Here is a 23,408-nt window from a genome sequence, read left to right as displayed (position 1 = left end):
TTGAACCAAATGAAATCCAACCAAAAACCTGACGATACCACTTATTGCACATGTAGAATATCGGAACATGTAAGCAAGGGAATAAGGTGAAGCAAATTAAGAGTCTAAACATCTAGAACAGTTCTGATGGCATTTAAATAGAGCACATAGTGATATAATGGGCAAAGTTTGCAATATGATGTTAGCAATCACTGAGTGCTATCAGCTGGTCCACCACACTTGGATCAGCAAGAGTACTTGTATCACCCAGTTCATTTAGTTGCTTTGAAGCAATTTTGCGCAAAATCCTCCTCATGATCTTTCCACTCCTTGTTTTAGGAAGTCCAGGTGCCCAATGGATCTTATCAGGAGCAGCAAATGCACCAATCTGCCAAAGCAATTAAATTTTATAAAATGAATAGTTGCACTCAAAACTTTGGCCTAAATTCCTGCCACATCTAAAAAAAATTACAATTTCCATTAGGTACTGAAATATCTATAGATGCCAGAGGTTGTATCTTAAATATTTCTCCAACACTGAACAAGAACCATGGTATCTTAGATCATCTATTCTTCAGGTTAAGCTCAACTTTACCAACTCCTGCTAGTAACTATAGTCATGGCTAAGTAGAATTGATCCCACATTTTTCAACTCTTTTCTTCTTGTTTTTCTTCTTTTGGATAAGAAGCAAATTATGCAGTCATTTCCTTTGGTATGCCCAGATGATGTATTCAGCCAAGCTAATTAAAGTAAGTTTAAAGGAAATTTTATTTCAGAACTGACATTTAGGGCACACCCATTATAACCTTCCTATAAAAGATTCAACCATGTTCTTTATCAGCAGCAGAAAAGGCATGCCCATCATAAGCTCCTCTGAAGTTCCATCAATGGTCTGGTTCATCTTACAACTAATGAAGCTAGTAATCTTTCAGACTCATATGTTGCAGGTGTTACAATATATCTCACTGATCTGATTAGCTCTCAATATTTTTAGTCAGACAATTAGAAAAAGTCAGCTTAACAAGGACTTAAATATCTCGGTAGACTGTTTATTGTGCTGACTGTAGAATTGTTCGTGAGAAAATTGAGTGGACCTGAATGAAAACTGGAGAAGTATGGAAGAGCCAGAGGAAGCGAAGAGAAATATTGGAGCAATACACACGAAACATAAGCTAATGGCCATCCCAAGTGAGAAAGATTGTAAGTATAGGTTTTCAGTATTCCTCGCAAGTCTACATTTTTTATTTCTTAATATGTTTCTTGACTCCTTTTATCTTCCCATTATTAAAAGAAAGTGTCTAGGTTGCATCTACATCATACTGCACTAGGCTTCAATGTTCACAATGCTGTCTGCCATAAATTATTTTCTATTTTCTCAATTAAACACTTGGTTATTGTAGATCTATGTTCTGATCAACCTTAGTTTTGCATTAACATGTATAGACTACACATCACTGACTACTATAGAAATGCAGTAAAACAGCACCATGAATCATAGTAAACCATGATAATTTTCACTACAATATATAAATAGTGATATTTAGAAGAAATTGGTGCAGTACATGTTAATGAACTGCCTTGCATGCTTTATACTTAGGCAGGTCTAGACCGATATAAGGTGTACAGTCAAATGGTATGAGATTGTAACTTAGTACAATAAACTTAGCCAGATTGATTTTCTGTTATAGCTTGATATTTTCCCTACTGTCACTGTTAAAGAAACTGAAATCCTCTCTATTTGTGAACCGCACAAAGTTTGGGCACTGCTTAACATCCATAAAGGATCTAGCTGTTGTATTGAGAGTCTTTTAGCCATGGACTATTGCAGATATAGATGATTTGCATTTTTTCTTTTTGACCAAACACAAGATTGGCCAACACTTAATGTTATCCTCCCTTGCATGGTAAGCAGTAAGCACTAAGCAGGAATACTGGCAAGTGGCAACAGACTGACAAGTAATAAGCAAAATTTACCTGGTTGCGTACTGCTAATATGAGGCTTTTTCGGAGTTCTTCACTGTAAGGAATACCTTCCACCAAAGTAACAAAAGCATAAATACCCTGTCCTTTGACCTGGGACGTGAGAATTGTTAATTAATTTACCAAATAGAAACAAAATTGAGGAATAGCACAAGAGAGATGAAAGGAAATTTACCTCATGCTCAACACCAACCACAGCAGCCTCTGCACATTGGGGATGGGAAACCAGGGCAGACTCTACCTCTGCTGTGCCGATACGGTGTCCACTGCAAAGAAAAGCTATTACTGTCAAAAGTAAATCCAAATGGAATAAGGTGAAAAAGCTTTGGAAGTATGAAACTGCCCAAGAACCCAAAACTACGTGGAATCAAGGAGCAAACATATTAGTCATATACTACCTGACATTGATGACATCATCAACTCTTCCAGTGAGCCAATGGTAGCCATCTTTGTCCCTGAAAAATATCAAGGGAATTGGCAGTAAGTAAGAAGCCTGACCATTTAAAAACTAGAGCCACAATCTGATCACAGGTCAATCGACAAAATATTCAGATGCCATACACCTTGTCAAGAAATTTTACCTGCTGCAACCATCACCAGTGAAATAATAGCCAGGGAACGGTTTAAAGTATGTTGTCTCATATCTGTCATGATCACCGAAGAGAGTTCGAAAAGACCCAGGCCAAGATTTTTTGATGCAAAGGTACCCGCTGCATTCACCTACTATTTCATTCCCTTTCTCATCAACAATGACTGGCTGGAAAGCTTGCCTATGTTTGTTAGAAGGTAAAAAGGAAAACATTCACAATATTTTATGTCAAAATATACCTGAACACCGAAGAAGGGAAAGGTTGCAGAACCAGGCTTCTGTGGCCAAGCACCAGGTAAAGGTGTAATCTGAGAAAACAAATAAAGATAGTGATATCATAAAGAACATAACAGGACAGAGGACTGGAACAGCGTATATTTCCAAACCCGCAAGAATAGCACACACATGCTACGATATCTTATATTTTATTTTATGAGAAAAGGCATGATTAACATTAATGAACAGGTCAGACATTCACCATGAAGCCACCGGTCTCAGTTTGCCACCAGGTATCTGATATGGGACATCGTGAGTCCCCAACAACATTAAAAAACCACCTAAAATACAGGAGCACATAAGGATCCTTCTCCAGGTAAGTAATAGATCTGCATACTCATATAGAACTTCAAGAAGAAAAATATAAACCTCCATGCACTAGGATTGATAGGCTCTCCTACACTTCCTAGAACACGTAGAGATTTACGAGAATAGCGAGTAACAAACTGCACAAAAAAGTCAAATATCAAAAAAAAAGTTATTACATAACAATTAGAATCAAACTTTACATCAGAAAACATTAATGAAAAAAATTTGAAGATAACATATTTTTGTCTCATACAGAAAATAGGAGATAAATTCATTCACCTCAAGGAACTCTGGTGAATTAAACAAATTATAGTCTCTATTTCATATTCTAATCCAAGATCATCATTTTAAATTTTCTTCTCTTCCTTCAAAGGACGTGATAGCAAGTGAAGTCATGATCAATTGATTGTTGAATATGTTCAGGTCAATCTATTTATTATTATTGGGTATGTTCAAGTCAATCTCCATCGTCTATGTCTCTATGCAGCATATGGCTGTTAAACTAAAGTTGAGTTTAGGTCAAGTGAGTCGGTAGGTTGAATCAGGATAGACAATGAGAGGTCAAGTTTTGTAACAGTTAAGTCACAAGCTATAACCTAAACACAGGGTTTTGCTTATGCAAAAATCGAGCAAGCATGAAGACATAGTTAAGTTGGTTCTGCTTATATTACAGACTGTGAGGGAACCCGAGCTATCGAAGAGAACAGAAATTTTCGTGAGTCCATTTTGGAGTCTTGTATGGAGGAAAATCATGACATGATCGGAGTATTATTTTCATCTTCCCTTTTCTTCAGAAGTTTACAGAATAGCATGGTGTAGACCAAGTGTGAAAACATATAGCTAACACCTGAAGAGAAGCATAGAACAGCATCAAATAATGAAGGTGATGGTATATGTAGGTAATGGAGAATATTCTAGATACAAGAACAATATTGTAAATTATATCATATACCAATAATTAGATTAAAGTGCCACTTTATTACATACATAATTGGCATGATTATTTGTTTCAATTGACTCATCATATTTGGCAGATCCTATTTTAACAAGTTAGGGAAAAGCTCCATACGAAGGCCAAACTGCCTACCTCATCACCATCGCGCATGAGGGAACGGACCAACGTTGGAGCAGTGTAGAAAATAGTCACCTTATACTTGTCAACAATGTCCCAACACCGGCCAGAGTCTGGGTAGTTCGGAACCTTCAAGTACAAAGCACAAGATGTCACAAAGATGTGAATACATAAAACAAGTACATAGAATAGGCAAAAAAAAATATTTAAAGAACAGGTCAGAGTGAGCATATAATTCAAACAGTAAACTCATGCAATTCTGCCAACAAATAACAATTGCTTAAAATTGCAAATATGCGAGGTCACTGAATTTTATCAAAATATGAGCTGAAGTGGAAGTCAGCACAAGTCATTTCTTTCCTCTAGTAACACAATTTTACCCCAAATTCAAAAAATGCAATAGACATGTACCCCTTCAAAAACCACAATGGTGGCACCATTGAGAAGAGGACCATATGTAACATAGCTATGTCCAGTAATCCAGCCACAGTCAGCAGTGCACCTGTTGTCAGAAGTACAAGGGAACAAGGTTGTTACAGCATGATGAGCTGCCAGGTGCCTCCTTTAAAGTGGTGCTTATATGACAATCAGTATCAAAAAATAAATTAATAAAGAAATAACACCAGCATACCAGTATATATCTTTTGGCTTGTAGTCAAATGCATATTTAAATGTCGTTGCAGTATATACCATGTATCCCCCTGTTGTGTGCAGGACACCCTGTATATGCAAAAATAATCAATATCTGACCTGAAAAATGGGAAACAAATTAAAAGAGATCAAGAAAAACACCTTAGGCTTTCCAGTGCTGCCACTTGTGTACAAAAGAAATAGTGGATCTTCTGCATCAACCCATTCCACTTCACACTTGGTTGGGAAATTAGGGACAACATCCTGAAGGATGGTAACCATGAACATGTCAAAACAGTAGCATATTCAGTTATCCACTCATCTAATCTGACTTAGTGACAAGTATGTGGTCCAGTAAATCTAAAATAACTTTGCGAGAGGGACCTTGAAGTTTGAACAGAACATCCTTCCCAAGAAAATAGGAGGAAAAATATTGAGGTGAGCCTGTTGAGCAATATACAAACCTGCCACCAAACATCTCTTTCAGCCTGCCACTTTGTGTCTTCTCTTTTCATTGCTGACTGGTTTTCATATGTCAAACAAAGGCCTGGTCAGGGAGATAACGAGTCACAGTTACTTACACCCATAGAAGTGAAAGATTTATTTGTTCCCAAGTTTTGTGGTTTAACAGGCAAGTAACTTCTCGAGAATATAGAGATAAGAAACAAGAAAACAAGACCTTACTATATAATGCCTGCCACGACAAGGTCAAGTATATAAGAAACTATGCATGCTACTACAAGTTTTTACATTTTAGTAGAAGCTGCCTAAACAGTATACTTCAATTATATGAACTATGAAGAGCAAGTAGTAACATTTGCTATTTTCTTTCAGCATTGACTAAGGTTCAACAACATAAATGAGTTGAGGGTTCCAATTATACTCTAAATGAGAAAAGTTATGGTAAGAGAAGTTGCATAGGGTTATATATCCAATTAGAAGTTTTCAGAAGATGAACACTTTGAAAATGGATCCAATTATTCCGATGTAGAAATGTAATAGCAAATAGAGGTCCTTATGCTTGTAATCAAACCAGGTTCTACTTTCATACCTACAGGGACTCCATTCTTAGCACACTCAACCAGAGCAGCGTCCACTATTTCTTTAAGAAAGATTGGCTTGGAGCCCCTTCGCACAGCATTGCAAGTAATGACAACTTTAGGCTTGCAATCTATGATCCTTTGTGCAAGTGACTCGGCAGAGAAGCCGGCAAACACAACCTGAACAAAGCTCAATAAATTAACTCTTTCGAAAATAAGTGGGCCCTAAAGAGAACATCCAGAGTATGATTTGGGACATTACTGAATGCACAGCACCGATGCGGGCACATGCCAACATGGCAATGGGCAACTCCATCAACATAGGCAAGTAAATCACCACAGAATCCCCCTTGCCAATTCCGACGTGTTTCAAGTAATTGGAGAGCTGCCGCAAAGAATGACTGACACATCAGCATCTCTACTTACATAAAGTTTGTCAGGTCAGAAGCAAAACAAATAAAATATGGGAATTAGACATACCTGGCAAACCTTCTTCAATAGCTCAGAATAGGTCAACTGACCATCCTGACCTGGCTCGTTGCCCTCCCAATGCATAGCAACTTTCCCTCCATTCCCTGCTTCAATAATTCGATCCACAGCATTGTAACATATGTTTGTGGTCGCTCCTTTAAACCACTATCAAATGACCAGAGTAAAACAAGAATCAACCTCTGCTTTCCTTAATCATTGTTGTTATTGGTCCGGATTAACAAATTCAAATTAGTTATGAGGAACTCACCTCGATCTTAACTGTTCCCTTGCTCACATCAATATTCTCCGAATAGACTTCTGGGTTCCATTTCTCCTTCCAGTAGAACTGGGAAGCAATCTCTGACCAGAAACCGGCAGGATCCTCGATCGACCTCGTGTACATTTCTCGATACTGATTCAATAAAGAAACAGATCACATCATCATCGGCCCCACCGATCTGAAGTCACTCTCGCTGTCATTGAACTTTTTCTTTTTTCAAATTTTCCTGGGGGACGATCTTTACCCCAGAGGAAGGGAAAGCTCAAATCTTGAACCTACTTTGATGATTACGAAATCGAATCTTTCTACCAAATCGCAACTAAATAAACGGAAGTACGATAGGAATGAAGGAAGAAGGCGTTGACCTGGTCGGGGTAGGAGATGAGGGCTTGCTGGGAGAACTCGGCGCTGGGGAAGATGAGGTCGTTCTCCTCGGAGGCGAGGGATTCCCCTAAAACGACGGCGTTGAGATGCGAGATCTCTCCGGCGCCCGACGGAAGCAGGGCCATCGATTCCACGTGCCGAAGGTGGTCGGAACTCGCCACGCTCCGATGTGGGGACGCATCGCTGGTGCCCATGGCGACGCCGCCGGAACTCCTAAGGATCGGGACGAGGGTGAGCGCAGCGGGGAGGAGAATAAGACCGCGGGAGACGCGGGAGAAAGAGGGGGGGCGGAGGAGGAGAGCGAGATCCGAGCGCAGCAGACGGTATAAATATAGGTGGGCCACCACACCACGAAGGGAACACGCGATATAGCATATGTTTGTTCAGACTTGAGATGGCAAGAAAAAGCTCCCTAGACCTCTGACGATGCGATGTCTTTCGAATACGAGTTACTTTTGTATCCAATCAACGTCGGATCTCAACGCATCACAATCGTCCTGGGGATATATTTAGAAACCGAAACATTGTCGGAATATTAGCCCCTTCAATTTTGACAAAACTACTCCTTTTCTGTATCTATCTAACTTAGAAGTCTACTGCGACGGCAGGCTGGCAGGAGATCTAACAAAATTTGGTTTTTCTATTTTAATATCTTTTATTATTTTCAAGACGAAGAAAATTATAACTTAACACTTCTTCTAATCAAATCTTCATCGGTAGTTAATAAAATATTCTTGTTTTCTCCCTGAAAATTAAATCTTTTTCAAGTCATATCTCTTCAGTAAATGAAATATTCATAATATTTTTGATGCATCGGTCATAGCTCTGCTGCAATTTTGTAATTTGGCACTCATCATCAATATCCCGTCTCTTTCTTCTCTTCCTTTTCTTTCCCTCCATCTCATCTTCTTTTCTTTTCCTTTTGCCACTTACTAGTCTCCTCTACCTCCTTTCTTTCTTGCTCATCATATTTCCTTGTCACCATCAATGTTAGTCGAGCGTTGTCCACTGTTGGTTCTTCCTCACCGTTGTCCTTTTACTTGCCATTATCGTTCTCTTTAACCGTATGTTACCAGTGTCAACAATTGCCCTTTTCACTGTCCACCCCCACCTCATTCATCGCTAATGTTCCCCTCGCTGCCTATCACCACGGTCCATCTCATTGCCACCCACAATCGCCCCCAATCTCATCCGCCCCAAAGTGGGTGTTAGCCCCTTTTGTATTATGGTATGTCTATTTTCTATTCTTTGTTTTCTATTTCATAAAGTTATGCAACTATAACTGTCGTAAGATACAACCACAAGTTGATAACTTAGTTTCTTTGTTGGGATGTTGACAATTATAAGTATCTAAATATGGGGTTTGTGATAAAGAGTAATTATTGTATCTCTCCCTTGTCTTGCTATCACGCTTGTTTTTAGTTTTATTAAATGAACGATTGAAATCTATTCATTTGGTCTTCCCTTAGAAAAAACACTCGCCCTAGCTCACCCGTCAAATCAAAAATATTTTTTCTAAATCTAATTATTCTACCCCCACCCCATCAATACATGGTTATTTTAAATAGTTATATAATATTCTAACAAGGTATCCTTCATTTGATACGTTTTTGTTTAAAAAATAGTTTAGTTTACATTAACACAGAGTATTATATAAAACTATGTGTTATAAAATTATACAAGACGGAGATTAAAAAATAATAAAAAAATAGGATGTTATTTGAAGAGTTCGCTAAAAAAATCTTAAATACTAATATAAATAACTATCTGTTCAACGTGATATACAATTTATTCAATTGCCACATATTACTTTACCAGGTAGCAACTTATCTGGTGCGGAGGAGACGATAGTGAGTATCTTTCAAAATAATTAGCTTTGTATAATATAGTGGTCGTGCATCACAAGTCAAGGCTGAATTAGAAGGTTAAGGGCGTCGAATAGTCTAACAACAACTGGTGCCAGAAACTTCTAAAATATATACTTGGCCGTCCAGAGCTGCAAAGGGTGGGTGGCATCAGTGGGATCGATGAAATAAAAAATATGTGAGCATGGCTATAACTATAAGTTGAGCAGAACTATGAGGTCTGATCGGATTTTAAAGCTTGACTATATTTATTTTAGTTGCTGGGCTTAGTGGATCGATATGCTCTCAGCTTGAGTTGCTTATCTATGTAAGATAAAAGGCATCCCATAAGTTCGGAAGCCAAAACTCTTAGGATTAAGCAGTGCACTGCAATATTCATTCCTTTAGATAAAAGACATCGAACACCACCGTTGTCTACTCCACCACCCGACGACGTACGTACTCCACGTCGGCCCTTTGACGTTTCAAAGAACCACGCTGGCTCAACGCTCACTCCACCACGTCACTCTCCTACGTGGAGAATTCTCTTTAGTAGCAATCACCATTCGTCCCGGCAAACCACACGGCTGCCTTTTTGCACCACAAACAATCCCTTGTTACGTGCCATCTAATCTAAACTCGACGTTTCTAGACATGCAACGTGTAATAAGAGTCCAGGCACATAAACAAAATTTGTTCGAGGAAGGGAGAAATATAGATAATCTCGAGATTAATGCGTAGCGAATCGTAATCTCGTTCTATGATAATATCAAGATATCGTAATCAATTGTGAAATTAAGGTCGAGATACGGTAGTTTCCAACTTGCATGTAATTACCTATCTATTACACTATTTCCAAACAATTAAGGTGGAAAAAGAAAATCTATTTTCAAATAAGATCAATTTAATTCTCAGCAAACGAAAGCAATTGAAATCCATTTGGATTTGGTTCCAGGTAGAGCCTAAAAATAATAATCTCTAAATAGTGTAATCAATTATCTATCGTAATCTCGCTCATATGGGACTTGTTTGGCAACAAGATAAGAAAAAAAATTAGGATTGGAAGAAAATGTGGGAATTTGGTAGGAAAAACAGTATTGGATAAAAAAAAAAGATGAATAAAAATGATGTTTAGTTGTGATAGTTAGGATAAAGGATAAAATTAATCAAATTAACTTAATACCCTTTCCCTAATTTAATGTATAGATACTTGTTACTTTTTTGAAGAAAATAAAAAATCTATTAGATTAAAAATTAAATATAAATTGTAATTTTATTTCACAACTATCGTATTATCTTCCTATAGTTATTTTCAGATTTTATTTTATAACTACTTTGAAATCCCATTATGTTATGTTATTTTTTTTTAACAAAGACTGAGAGTCAAATTAGCCATTTTGAGATCAAGAGATGGATATCCGGATTAAACCCTATTTTATTTTTACTTTTTTTTCATCGCAGCTTCCTATTCCCAAGATTTTATGGGATAATGGAGTGTATATATATTTATATCCAAAAGGGTCGATGATAATCTCGAGATTTTGTAATGAGATATCGTAATAAATCGTATAGCATCCGGCCAAACCTGTATAAGAAGAAGTCAGTAACGAGCCGAGCAAATTAACGATGGCTGCAAACTTCTCTTCCACTCTATTTGCGTCTCTTCTCCTCCTCCTCCTCCTCCTCTTCACAACGCCACCCTCGACCGTTTCAAAGGTCGATGTGGGTCATGGAGATATCTCCCTCCCAGAATCCGACGTCGACCTCCTCGAGTTCCCACTTAACCTCGAGTTCCTCGAGGCCGAGTTCTTCCTGTGGGGCTCCCTTGGCCATGGCCTGGATGTAGTCGCACCCAACCTGACCATGGGCGGCCCTCCTCCCACCGGAGCCAAGAGAGCCAATCTAGATCCATTCGTTCGTGATGTAGTGTTACAGTTCGCTTTCCAAGAAGTAGGCCATCTCAGGTACGTACGCACGTAGTCATCTCAGTCTATAATTAATTTCCTTCATGGAGTACTGTCTATACGTTCAGTTAATTTTAATTTGGTGGTCCATGTATGTTAATATAATTGCACGCAGGGCGATTAAGAAGAGTGTTAAGGGATTTCCAAGGCCATCGCTTGATATTAGCTCGAGAAGCTTTGCGACGACCATGAACAAGGCAATGGGATACGCACTGAACCCGCCTTTCGACCCCTACGCCAATGGAGTCAACTATCTCCTCGCCTCGTATCTTATTCCGTACGTCGGCCTCACTGGTTACGTAGGGGCGAACCCCAATCTCAAGAGTGCTCAGGCCAAGAGGGTAATTATTTCCTAATATCTACTTTTCCTCTAAACTAAAAGGAAATGAAATCTCTAGCAAATAGGCCAGAAAATGCCCTCGGATTCATATATACCAGAAATGTTAAACATGCACAAACAGGGGGAAAAAAAAGAGACCCTTTCAATGACATGATCAGAAGAGATAATTAATCTGGTAGTGTGTGAAAGCTTTAACGCATATGTATGTCATGCTTTCCTCCTCTCACAACAAGTACTCTTGTTGAAGAAGGTGTTATTATACGTGTGCAAAGCTAGCGTTACTAATACTCGGCATGCAAACAGTGTGAGAAACAGCTTCTTGTTCACGTGCACGCATGCCTTCTTTCCTTGTTGATTTAAATTTAGATTTATTCAATTTCAATTTTCAACCACCTGTCAGTAGTCGCCTTACCTCCTCCCACATTTTTGTAGGAGATTGCAAGAGGTGGCAGAACCTCTCCTTCTCCTGCCTTCGTATTAGGAGGAGATTGTAATAAACCAAGTAAATCACAATCAATATAGTAATTATAAAAATAGTATTATACTCCTGTGCATATAACATAACTGTTATATCTTTCTTTCTGTTATTACTCATTTCCTAATATCTATATTTCTGTCTCTATTTTATTCCTACTTTGATCATATGTCGACATGAGTTCATACTTCATTAGTGTTCCATCATTGGATCATAGAGGTACTACAACATGGACTAGTTGGACCTTGGAGATCCCACCGTGAATCACCTGATAGGACGTTTGCTGCCTCCAAGGGAATGAATACCAAACCTCACAGACCAGACACTTTTAGTTCTCTTTAATTTCCTTCACTATGCTAATTTATTTTATATCCTCGATTGCCTTTTAATTTTTGATAAAAAGTTAATTGAAAGATAAAAGCACAACCAGTTGTCCTATAACTGACCAGTATTTGCAAAATGTCACTGAAAGAAAGCAAATTAAAACCCAGCATATAAGCCACTAGTACATATAGTCTCACCATTACCAACCACAAACAGTACACAGTTTACTACTAAGAGTGTACCAAGTTCATTAGAACCAGCTTACTAACTGAAAGTAGAACAAAACAGATGTTAGTAAAGATCTGAGACCAGGATGGAACAAAATCATTGCCTTAACTTGGTTGTTATTGTGGAAGGAACGAAATTGAGGGATTTTTCAAAAGAAGATGCATGCTTACCGATACAAGATAGTTGCAACAAATTAGTAGTTATTGAAAATCATAGGAACTCCTTTTATCCTACCAAAATTGTTCATTATTTTGATTCCTTCCCTTCACCTTGTAATTTACAGGATTTTTAACATCTCATCTCCTCCAGTAAACAACTTTGGTACCATGTCTTTAGAGTCCTCTCCTTGAACACTTGTCTAGCAAAAGATTAAAGATTTAATATTAGTTCTTCATCTCCTTTCCAGCCAAATAGCCTAGATTATAGCAACTATTCCAGCTTTTTACCACTTTCTTTATCCTTCTCCTTAATTTGCTTATTCCAATCAAATTACAGTTCCGTCATATACTTTGGTAGCTCACTACAGCCAGGAACTTCATGCATCCAAAGAAGCAACTGCCTTGCATAAGCACAGCTCATAAACAAGTGTCTTCCAGTATCCTCTTTGCCACAAAATACGTATTCAGAATTCCCTGCTCAACCTCTTTACGCTAAGTTTATTCTTTGTTAAAATTTTGTTATTACAAACTAACAAAATATTATAGACAGGTGACCCCCATTATGTAGGAATGTATATACAGACCTCACAGACCACTCAGATTATATATAGATATCTGTTTTTTTTTTAAAAAAGAGAGAGAGAGAGAGAGAGAGATTAATTGTCTCGTTAATATTTCTTACATTAAATTCTCGTTGAGTTCTCCAAGTATCAGCAGGATATATAACAGATGCTTCCTCCTAGTTATTAATTGATTTGCTTGATGAGATTATTTTGCAACAACTTAAGTTAAGGTATAAATATGTATGTAATGCAAAATTACCCATGTCCGCAGATTGTAGCTGGACTTTTGGCCGTGGAGTCTGCTCAAGACGCGGTGATACGCACGCTTCTGTACGAGCGAGCGTTGTCGAAGGTGCACCCGTACAACGCCACCGTCGCAGAATTCACGGCGCGGATCTCCGATCTGCGAGATGAGCTAGGCGGCGCCGGCGTGAAGGATGAAGGGCTGATCGTCCCTCCTGCCAAGGGCGCGGAGGGTATGATTTCAGGCAATGTGATCGCAGGTGATGACTACTCGTTAGGTTACGCCCGGACTCCAAAAGAGATCCTCAGTATTGTCTACGGCACAGGAAGCGCTCATACTCCCGGTGGCTTCTTCCCAAAAGGAGCCCGTGGAAGGATCGCCAACTCCTACTTAACTTAAGCCAGCTAGGATTTTAATACAGGAGGAGCTCGGACTGTTAATTAGTAATTAATTACCGCGTTCTCCCAAAATCCGATGTCAATCATAAATTCATATCAAAATTGATGCTTATATATATATATATATATATATATATATATACTTATTGGGCTTTTAATGGTCATTTAGGCTTAGCCCCCAAATAGGACTTTTCTTAGATGGGCCTCATTTATTCTTGCTGAGGATTAATTGGTATATATATATAAATTTCAACAAATGCATCCAGGGTCACATCAGGGATCATGTCAGGACATGGATACACAAGTAGGATTAACCACCGCCCATCAATAGATGGGGATGGAATTAGGCCTGCTTGAGAGAATGAAAGATTAAAAAAGAAGAAAGGCAGGCAGCCAACGTCTTCAACCACCCCCATTCAAGGATCGGAATTGAATGCAATGTAAAGGGATAAGGTTGTTGGCTCCCCGCCATTCTTAGATAACGACATAAATACCTGCCTATTCTTACTTAATACTTAATATTCCTTCCTAAGACGCCACTTTATTCAAATATATACGCTTATTCTTAACCGTGCTCTTGTCCTTCAATATATTTAAGATGGTCACAATTAATTTTGCCGCCTCTCCTTTATCTTTGTCAATAGTAGTCCATCTAGAATTCTGGGTGCATGGCTCGCAATTATTGGGTGTTTAAGGTCGGCATTACCTAGCTTCCAGAGAGGTTAGGTGGCAGCAGATATTTCCATATGTAACGTTAAAATACTTTATTGGCTAGAGTCAATTGGGCAGACAGGCAGACTTTACCAGAAGAGGGGCCAACTAAACTTGATTATCTTATGTAATTATTCAAAATAGGAGGGGCCTATATAACATATGCCAAGCACAGAATTCAAAGTAATGTGACTTATAACTCAAATATGATTTATGCTGGTTTTGAGTTAGTAAAATATAACTCATTAGTCTTAGCTTAAAATCTATGTCTATTGTGATGAATTAATGAGAGCTAACCTTGAGCGCAAGTTGCAAAGAGAACAACCCTCTAGAATTCCGGACCCTCGTTTAATTTACCACTATTCCTTGCATCCTTTTACTCTCTCTCTCTCTCTCTCTCTCTCTCTCTCTCTCTCTCTCTCTCTATATATATATATATAGGGCTAAACCCTCTAAATATGAGCTTTATAAAACAGTAGTGTTGTTTTCTTTTCTCCTAACACCGCTGCTGCGGTCGAACTGGAAAAAGGTTGAAACTACCTTGTATAGTAGGAAGAGCACCCGCACACAAACTCTCAGCAACTAAAGCTAAGTCTTGTGATAGTTTGATTAGCTGGCCACATGACTCTGTTTGCATGTAATTGGAAAATTAATGAAATCCATTCAAGTACCTTCTTCTCCAATATATATATATATATATATATATATATGATGCTGCTTGCATTGCATGGTGGTCCTTATCAAGACAATCACTAGAAATCAAACTGTGGCTATATATATATATATATAATAATAACTAATACGTGCACAACAAGAAGTCTCATCTAGAATTACTAGATTAATTTTTATTTAAATTATATATATCCTGTATCTGTGACGAACTGCTGATATGTTGCGTTCTAGTGGGCATCCATGTCGACACCTTCCACCATAATAGAGATAAGGAAGATACATTTGGTAGTGAGGGCCCATTTTATTTCTATCTTTTTAAGCCCGACATGGACTGCCCGGCCCACCCAGTACCCTCCCTCTCCCTCACGGTCACGGGTGCGACTGCTAAATCCACAGGGTACGTCTAACGTCTCTTGCCTCCCCAACATGTCGGTGGGAATTAATATTTACCACCTGGGTTTGATCAATTCTATCTACTTCTTTATCAGTGAACTGGAAACATCCAAGTGCTAAAGAAAATAAGAAAAAGAAAAATATCTACACCTTTTATTGTAATCACATCAACATGATCTGGGCCTAGTGTACGAGGGCACGATCTTGGTGAGGCCCACTGCCACTGGTGGATACTGGATATATATATATCTGTAGACTATAGTCTCTATACACAACATCCAATACGATGATGCTCAGAATCTACCCAACTGATGATCGAACTACCAGTCTCGTCACTTGATGAATAATTAATTTGCAATTAACTGTCGCCTCGACGTCTCATATACACATTTTTTACTTAGATTTTTGGGAGAATCTTGCTCCATCAAATTATTAATAGTCGACCACATGACGGCAGCTTAACAAAAAATTCCTATCTGCCAGCTAGATTAAAGCAACTCTATCTACAGACTAAGTAAAATGTGGGCCCTCATATAGTTAGCCTCCTTTTGATGCTTATCCACTGCGTTTTTATACGTACTAATTATCCATGTGGTTGCTTAACCAGCTCACCACCCTTCTGGGCCCCACACGTACCTCATATATATATACACACACAAATACCGAGGCTTATAATAATTAATTTACTACTAGGTAACGACTTGTTCGATGATCCCCTTGCTTAATTGGTCTAAGTTCACCATCCACTTCTATCCAAATCTGACGTGAAACCCTAATTTGGCTCCATCTGAACCCTTATCCTCTCCATTCCTTTGGCCACACTTTGTCACACGTGTCTTGTCTTCCTCCTCCCACGAATGTATGCGGATAGGATTTACTGTACACGATAAAACCAAACACTGACGTGAGATAACATGTATGATTTATGATCTCTTGTGTGCCTTCACACGTTGCTAAGATGCTGACGTGTCTAAGACGAGAAATAATGCTGTGGCTAATGGAATCTGACGTTTTAACCTCTTCCGACCGCAGTGGATGATCGAGGTTTCTGGAGATACGTGTCGCGCATAGAGCTGCATAACGTTAGGTACTCGGTGGGCCGCCAGTCCATGGGCTTTTTGGGCCTTGGATTTAATAACGAGGCACGCCGATCAAGGCTGCATTTATGGCTCGACCGTTTTGCTTTATTACACGTGTGAATTGGGCCCACTGGATACACGTGAGATGAAAGGGCATAACCGTCACATGCCGATGTCTCCGATCTAGAACGGCCTTGACGAATTACCGTCTTGTCCTAACGGAACTTTTTATTGTGCTTCTAGTGGGTGGCGTTTACGTCATTTCGTGCGCGTACCAATTAGTTTTGTTTAGTTTAGTTTAATTAGACCCCTCACAGAGGCGGGCCCAGGATCGGGTGGGAAGGAATCCCGGGCAGGAGGGAAGGAAGCTGCCCGTGCTGCCCGAGGCGGGGAGTCCGGCTATAAATAGCCGTGCCGACTTAGGGGAATGCAGTTTGCCGCTCTGGCGACATAAAATCTTGGGTTCTCCGTTCCTTTTATTTCCGCTTCTTTAATTTCGCTATAAGAAAGAAAGAAATAATCTCATCTGGATTACTCTTGCACGGAGATCCAGACTTACATCCCCTAAGCCAGCAGGTAAAATTTTCCTACCAGGCGACAAATATCATTTTAAATTACATTCTTAACTATTAAATATTAGGATTTGCTTTAACCTTTTATGGAGCTTGTTTGTTCCTTTTTCATAATATTTTTCTTGATCTTACTATTATATTTTATTCTGGGATTTTTACTGTTACTCTTTTTTAATCAATCGAGATCGGCGCTCTGATCTTTTAGATCCGGCCCTGTTGTCGTTAGATCATGTAGATTCTGATCCGTCGTGCCATTCCTCGGATTGTTGTTGTTTTTTTTAATTAGATGTTTACCTGTATATATTTTTTATATAGTTTGTAACTGCTGCCGTGCTGTGGATCTGAGGAGCATTTGCTGTGTGCTTTGGTTCAGATCTCGAGATTGTTGAGCAGAAGTTGATGGCATCCAACTATGTCGACGCTGGTCAGGGCAACCAGGCGGCGCTGTCGCCGCGAGATCTCCGTAGGTCATTGTCCTCTAACTCATCATCCCCTTGCGGCCACGGCACCACGCCTAAGTGCGTGTGCGCTCCGGCGACCCACGCCGGATCTTTCAAGTGCCGCCTCCACAGGGCGGGCTCCCACTCCCACCCCAGCTCTCCCCACGCGCCTCCGGCTGCTGGACCGCCGCCTGCGGTCTCCTCCACCTCCACCCGTACCGTGGAGGCTCAGTGATCGGGTTGATGACTAGATCTCGAAAAGGAGCAAGAAGAAGGGAATTATTTGTGTTTCCCTGGTGTCACTCATGGAGAGTTTTATGTTGGTATCTCTATTTTTCTTCCTTCCGCCCTACCTTACCTTCTCTTTCTATTTTATGTATTGATATATGGAAATGGAAAGGGCCGAGTATGGCTTGTAGTGTAATTGTGTATATGATGTGTTCATTTCTCGTTTAAGGGCTTCTTTCTGGTGTTTGTGGCAAAGATTTGCGAAAGTTCATGTAAATCATCAACATGTTTCTGAAGCAAACTCAGCGCTAGTGCTTTTTTGATGAGTTGGGTGATCCAATTTAAATAAATCAAATAATTTATGGTTGTTAGACTCATGGCAGTTCTTCTTAGAAAAGAGCGAAGGTAGGAGAACGCACTAGAAGTGTCTGTAACAAAATTAAGCCGATGTGCCTTTTCTTTGTTATTTTGCGATCCCCTTTTCCTTTTTCTTTTCGTTTAAGGATGTCAGCTTGGGATGTTGTCTTATTTTTCCTTCTGTCTATCTTTATTGTTCAGGTTGTCATGTGATGCCTTAAGGAATGGAGAGCTATTATGCGTGACAATACCAACCTGTAAAATCTTGGATCTTTTTGTGTTTCAGAGAAAGCAAAAGATGGATGTAAGTAGTCCTTTTCATCAGTTCCTTGGATCAGATCAGTACATGTGTTATTGTTGGACAAGCATGTTTTTCTGTTCATGTGATTTAACACCCCAACTAAGGCTCCTAAGAAATTTTTGGTCCCTAGACCCTGGTGGTTTTCTACCTTCCCATAAGCCATTACTTGACAAAAAAATGAGGTTAGTTGGACCACCAGAACTGTCTATTTAAAAGTTTATTATTTGTTTACTTTAAGGTTATGAATCTGATTTAAAATTGTGGTACTGTGTAGCTTATTAATATTTAAGCAATTGTGCAGAATAATTATCTCAGTTTGATGAATTCAACGTATTTTGTTTCAGACTTAATTCAAGGGATATTTCTACTTTAAATTAAGTTCTGTTCTAGAAAAAAATTTCAATGATTTGCTGATTATAAATTTAAGTTTCAAGCCCATATATGATGAGTTATATCTCAAATAGAAATTTCACCTGTTGGATTAATTTTGGCTCTAAACTATCTAGTATTAACAGTGATAATAAGATACCACAATAGGTTATAGAGAAGTGAGAGAGACGGGAACTAGAGGGATAAAAAGTGACAGAGCGGGAGAAAGGGAAATAATTGAAAGTTCGAGATATGGATGTGTATCCTTTCTTTGCTTTTTTTTTTGTTCTTTTCCTCTTGCCTTCTTGCTACTATGCAATCTAGTAACCACAGGTAATGACAATATCATTATTGCATTATTACTTTAGGGAGTATGAATTTCACTTTTGGGGATTTGATTTTTTCCTTTTGGCAATATTACTTCTGTTAGACTTCTTGATCGTAGAATGTCCGTTAGTATTGCAAAAGATGATGGTTACGACACCTTTCCTAGCAGCGCTTCACTGAAGACTCTTCGTCGTTCGTCGTCGCCCGCCTTGCTCGAGGTTGTCGTTCGTGACGCGGATGCCCTAGCCTTTGCTGGCTCGAGGAGGAAGATGATCCGAGTGGGTTGGGTCATTTGGTAAAGGCTAGGACATCCGTGTCGCGATCGGCAACCTTGAGCACGACAGGCGACGGCAAAGTCAGCGATGATGATGATAACGACGACAACGAAACGCTACTAGTCTTTCTGCTATTTTTTTCTCCCTCTCTTGGGTATGGGCGGCAAGTGCTGCGGCACGAGCCGTGTCGCCCTCCCCCCTATCTCCCTCCCTCTTTCTTCTACATCTTTATATCTCTATCCTCCCACTATTTATGCCATACTTTTCATTAGTGGTGTGTTGGCATGGCACGTGGTATGATACATGTTATGTCGGCTGCTAATTGCCATCCCCTGTGTCAAAAACAAGGAAACTATTGATGCCATTTACCAATAGTGCGTGCTATTGGAGTTTTGGTTGTTGGGTTGCCATTATGTAGGTAGGGTTGGTTTGAGCATGTCCATTGGGGTCGGTCCTAGTGGACCATCGGATGCATGATAGCAGATAAGATAATACATTACTCGTACGACTTGGATCGGTGTACGTGTGTGCCCCCTTACTAATGGTGCATGCACTTCTTGCTGTCTGAGCGTTGTGCATGATGTGTTGGTGTGCCTTGAAGACTTAAATTTTTTTTTGATTTCACCCAGGTGTAGCATGTTCAGACTGAAGTTATATCCTTATGCGAGTCCATAACATTGGTGGACCGCTGTTATGTTAGCCTGTTGTTATGTGGTGTTTAAATTCTCTCAAGGTTTAAAGTCTAAGACTGATTTGGTGTCTCACTTACTTCAGCTGTCTATTGTATTGGCTCGGCTGGAAGTAAACTCCTCTTGTCCATCAACAACCAGAAGTTGAACTGTGGACAGTCCAATGAAGGCAAAGAAAACAAGGCAACAGACGTGAATGCAAAGTAATGTAAATTATAATAATATTGCTCTTTTCTACTAGGGGAACTATGCTACTATGACAGCATCGTTCCTCTAGAGGAATTACTTTCATCCTACCAAGTCCCTTGGTTGTCAGCCTACCTTCTGCTCAAATTCTCTATCTTGGTTCTTGAGAGATGATGTATTACTTGTGCCACTGAATGGTTATATACCCACTCTATTAACATTTCTTCTGGGTTGATAGTTTAATCTTAGGTTGTGTACTAGGGGAACTATGCTACATGTAGATTTTAAGATAGCAGTTTCTTCATGAAAAGTTGGAATAACAACAGCTGATGGAATCTGTATGGTTTATTCTATACGATGGTACACAATTTTATCAATAGATTGGTTGGTTTCAGTAGTAGATTATTATTTTTGTTTGTATGACTGTTTTAAGTTAATGATTCCTTTGTGAGAAGTTGCAAATTATGGGCTTGTACAGTAGATAATATTATTAGCAATTTTTTGAGTCAGATTTTATTTTGGCATAATACGTTTTCTTCCTTAGTGATACATGGGTTTATGATTTAATGAATTAATTCTCTTGGAATGAAATTAGTGCTTCAAACTACATAGCTTGAAGTGGAGACTTCACCTACTCTTGATATAAACATGGTCCTTGATAGTGACATCCCTATGGCACTCCTCTTACTGATGTCATTGCTTCAATAGCTCGCATCTCAACACTTTTGAGCAGAAGATGCTACATCTATTTGATGAACTCCAGATTGACGGGCATCTTTGACTCACTTGACCTAGTAGCCATTTTAAGTAGGATGCATATTACAATTACCATATTGGGCTGGGTATGTTTGCGTGCTTAAATGATACTGCTTAAGTTGATATTAGTGCTTCAAATTACCTAGCTTGAGGTGGAGACTTCACCTACTCTTGAAATAATCATGGCCCTTGATAGTGACATCCCTATGGCACTCCTCTTACTGATGTCATTGCTTCAATAGCTTTCATCTTGATACTTTGAGCAGAAGATGCTACATCTATTCGATAAACTCCAGATCTTTGACTCACTTGACCTAGTAGCCATTTTAAGTAGGATGCATATACCGTATTGCGTTGGGTAGGTTTGCGTGCTTAAATGATACTGCTTTAGTTGATAGCATTTCAATGGAATGAGGATTGGTAGTTTGAGGCTGATTAATTAGCATGAGGTTACTTGGGCAGCTTAAATTTTATCCTGTTCTAATGTAACTGGTTTTGTTCATTGCAGAGGTGAAATCAGGGATGTCTTTCCTAGCATGCTATAGTATTCGGAGCATGGGTCTTGATGCTAAGGGGGGTTCTTTCCAGAGAAGTCCAAGACTGGAGTTGATTCTTAAAGATACGTGAAGTGTTCTTTTTCTTTTGTTCTCGTGCCTGGCACGCATTAGATTTGTGTAATTGTGCTGAACACATGTGAGCTTTGTGAGCTCTGAGGTTTACTGGAGTCTCCACATCCTATTCGGAACCTATTGGAGCTCATTTAGTAAAAGCATGAAGCTTAGATATTGAGGCGTGTGGAAGTGAGAAATTGTTGATTCTACAAACAAGAGAGATGGTTAGATAGCAACATTTAGGAAAAGGAAAGATGTAAAGTGTAAACCTATGCTATTGCTGTTTGACAGTATTGGGATTAGGTTGAGATATTTTGAATCAAGAAAAATGTTTGGTGATATACTTCATTTTGTTGGAGCTGTACTCTCCAATTCCGGCTGTGTGCACTTAATTTATCGTTCAATGGCCTATTAATGATTTCAGCTGCTCGGATTTGGGTGGTAACACCCACAGCCATGTGTGATGTATATTATACGTTCACTATCATCTCTGCCACCAGTTTTAAGGATTCGTCTATATTGGCTTATGTTCTATTATACTATTTCATAAGATTGGAGCTAACAGAAAGCAGATTGATCTGACCTTCCATTTGCAAGTAATTATTTATGATTTGACCACACACAAAAGAGTGATCTGGAATCAGATTCTATATTCCGTTTGTCACAGGCTCAAATAAACAAATCATAGCAAGTTCATCAGCAAATATTTTGACATCCATTCATAATACAACAGAGGTAGAGAGTGGTAGGTCGTTAGTCGTCACCCTTTCGGGAACTCGATAGGCCAATAACATTAAGCTCCCAATGGATAAATTTATTATCCACTTGCTACTAATTTACTCCCAACTTTTCCAAACTGAGGTGCAGCAAGGTCTTCTATCTGCAATTCAAAATCTTGAGGCTTGCAGCAACTAATTCTCCCACCGAGGCTGCAGTGAATCCCCACCAACCCATACTATTAACCCTCTTTAATTATGTGTTGGTGTCAGTGTTAGGACAAACGAAGCTATTCTCCAACGAAGACGGGCCCAAATCACCATTTTCTGTACCTTCCTTTTTCTTGTAGTTTTTCTCATTTTTTGTCCTTCGGTGAAGTCGTAATGCCACGAAGTAGAAAGTGAAAAGATCCAACTTGGCAGTCCAAACAGTACTACCACCCATCGAAAGTTTGAAACTACTGGTTAGATTAGATATATTTAAGTTGGTTTTTGCTATAGCTTAATATAAAATAATATGGTTGAATTGACGTTTCAAAAATATTCAGGTGCTAGTGGTTGGTTCATTGCATCATATTATATATCGCGGTATTATAAGTATATTGTAAATAACAGAGCAGTATTCAACTGAAAGGGACACTAATGAAGGTATAATTAGCAGAAACTTTATTATATTAGTCGTTGCTTAATTCTTTTTAATGCCTCTGCTATTATATACAAAAGTCTCAGGAAGATAACATGGATGATCTCACCTGGATAATATTTTTAACATATTTAGTTCTAATTAGACGTGGAAGGTTAAACTACATTAATTCTGCTCGCCTGGCTATCACTCAAGCAAATGGTACTTAATTATTGCTGAGAGTCGCTTGATTATCATAAACTATATATATATATATTTTTTATTAACTTGATTGTTCTTTACTAATAACCACTAAATGTAAGGATTTACGAACCTTTTATACTAATAAACGTGAGAGAGATACAAACAAACTACTAGGTGATCATAGTTCACAGAAAACGGCATTCAAATAATCATAGAAATTTTAGCACATATCGAGTATCCCATGCATAGTGATTAGTAGAGAGTTAGCTATAACTTTTACAGTGCTTTTCTTTTAATGAAGTAAACTAAAACTTGATCCAATCTAAGAAGACTATAACTAGGGGTGAACCA

General features: G+C 38.9%; 2 protein-coding genes and 3 long non-coding RNA genes across 5 annotated transcripts; 3 read left to right on the top strand and 2 right to left on the bottom strand.

Moving 5' to 3' along the window:
- Nucleotides 1-15: 15 nt before the first annotated feature.
- Nucleotides 16-7,336, bottom strand: LOC140766466 (acetyl-coenzyme A synthetase, chloroplastic/glyoxysomal-like). The gene is made up of 18 exons (XM_073105862.1): nucleotides 6,993-7,336; nucleotides 6,616-6,759; nucleotides 6,357-6,512; nucleotides 6,139-6,261; nucleotides 5,888-6,056; nucleotides 5,301-5,383; nucleotides 4,999-5,100; nucleotides 4,838-4,926; nucleotides 4,618-4,708; nucleotides 4,222-4,335; nucleotides 3,195-3,271; nucleotides 3,028-3,106; nucleotides 2,789-2,857; nucleotides 2,542-2,717; nucleotides 2,359-2,415; nucleotides 2,136-2,226; nucleotides 1,955-2,053; nucleotides 16-367 (listed from the first exon to the last, which is right to left on the bottom strand). The coding sequence occupies exons 1-18, from the start codon at nucleotides 7,203-7,205 to the stop codon at nucleotides 182-184; spliced, it is 2,118 nt and encodes a 705-aa protein (XP_072961963.1). The 5' UTR covers nucleotides 7,206-7,336; the 3' UTR covers nucleotides 16-181.
- A 3,100-nt stretch (nucleotides 7,337-10,436) lies between these two features.
- LOC140762822 (ferritin-like catalase Nec2) lies at nucleotides 10,437-13,577 on the top strand. Its single transcript, XM_073100814.1, has 3 exons — nucleotides 10,437-10,819; nucleotides 10,935-11,160; nucleotides 13,179-13,577. The coding sequence occupies exons 1-3, from the start codon at nucleotides 10,482-10,484 to the stop codon at nucleotides 13,548-13,550; spliced, it is 936 nt and encodes a 311-aa protein (XP_072956915.1). The 5' UTR covers nucleotides 10,437-10,481; the 3' UTR covers nucleotides 13,551-13,577.
- On the bottom strand, nucleotides 12,158-13,308 carry LOC140762910 (uncharacterized). Its single transcript, XR_012104785.1, has 2 exons — nucleotides 13,167-13,308; nucleotides 12,158-12,544 (listed from the first exon to the last, which is right to left on the bottom strand). It is a non-coding gene; the product is annotated as an uncharacterized lncRNA (long non-coding RNA).
- Nucleotides 13,578-16,025: 2,448 nt separating the features above from the next.
- On the top strand, nucleotides 16,026-17,872 carry LOC140767276 (uncharacterized). Its single transcript, XR_012105557.1, has 2 exons — nucleotides 16,026-16,980; nucleotides 17,350-17,872. It is a non-coding gene; the product is annotated as an uncharacterized lncRNA (long non-coding RNA).
- A 439-nt stretch (nucleotides 17,873-18,311) lies between these two features.
- LOC140767283 (uncharacterized) lies at nucleotides 18,312-21,856 on the top strand. The gene is made up of 2 exons (XR_012105558.1): nucleotides 18,312-20,165; nucleotides 21,413-21,856. It is a non-coding gene; the product is annotated as an uncharacterized lncRNA (long non-coding RNA).
- Nucleotides 21,857-23,408: the final 1,552 nt, after the last annotated feature.

This window comes from Typha angustifolia, chromosome 1 (genome assembly GCF_048772165.1).
Source record: "Typha angustifolia cultivar Huaian chromosome 1, ASM4877216v1, whole genome shotgun sequence".
Taxonomy (NCBI): Eukaryota; Viridiplantae; Streptophyta; class Magnoliopsida; order Poales; family Typhaceae; genus Typha; species Typha angustifolia.
Note: the sequence above shows the minus strand (reverse complement) of the source record. Positions and strands in the feature narration are given on the sequence as shown.

Coding starts and splice junctions, on each gene's coding strand:
- LOC140766466 (XM_073105862.1), bottom strand. CDS start 7,205: ATGGGCACCAGCGATGCGTCCCCACATCGGAGCGTGGCGAGTTCCGAC. Junction 2,718..2,788: donor TTCCCTTCTTCGGTGTTCAG/GTATATTTTGAC, acceptor CAAGCTTTCCAG/CCAGTCATTGTTGATGAGAA. Junction 2,416..2,541: donor ACTGGTGATGGTTGCAGCAG/GTAAAATTTCTT, acceptor GATATTTTTCAG/GGACAAAGATGGCTACCATT.
- LOC140762822 (XM_073100814.1), top strand. CDS start 10,482: ATGGCTGCAAACTTCTCTTCCACTCTATTTGCGTCTCTTCTCCTCCTC. Junction 10,820..10,934: donor CAAGAAGTAGGCCATCTCAG/GTACGTACGCAC, acceptor AATTGCACGCAG/GGCGATTAAGAAGAGTGTTA. Junction 11,161..13,178: donor AGAGTGCTCAGGCCAAGAGG/GTAATTATTTCC, acceptor CCATGTCCGCAG/ATTGTAGCTGGACTTTTGGC.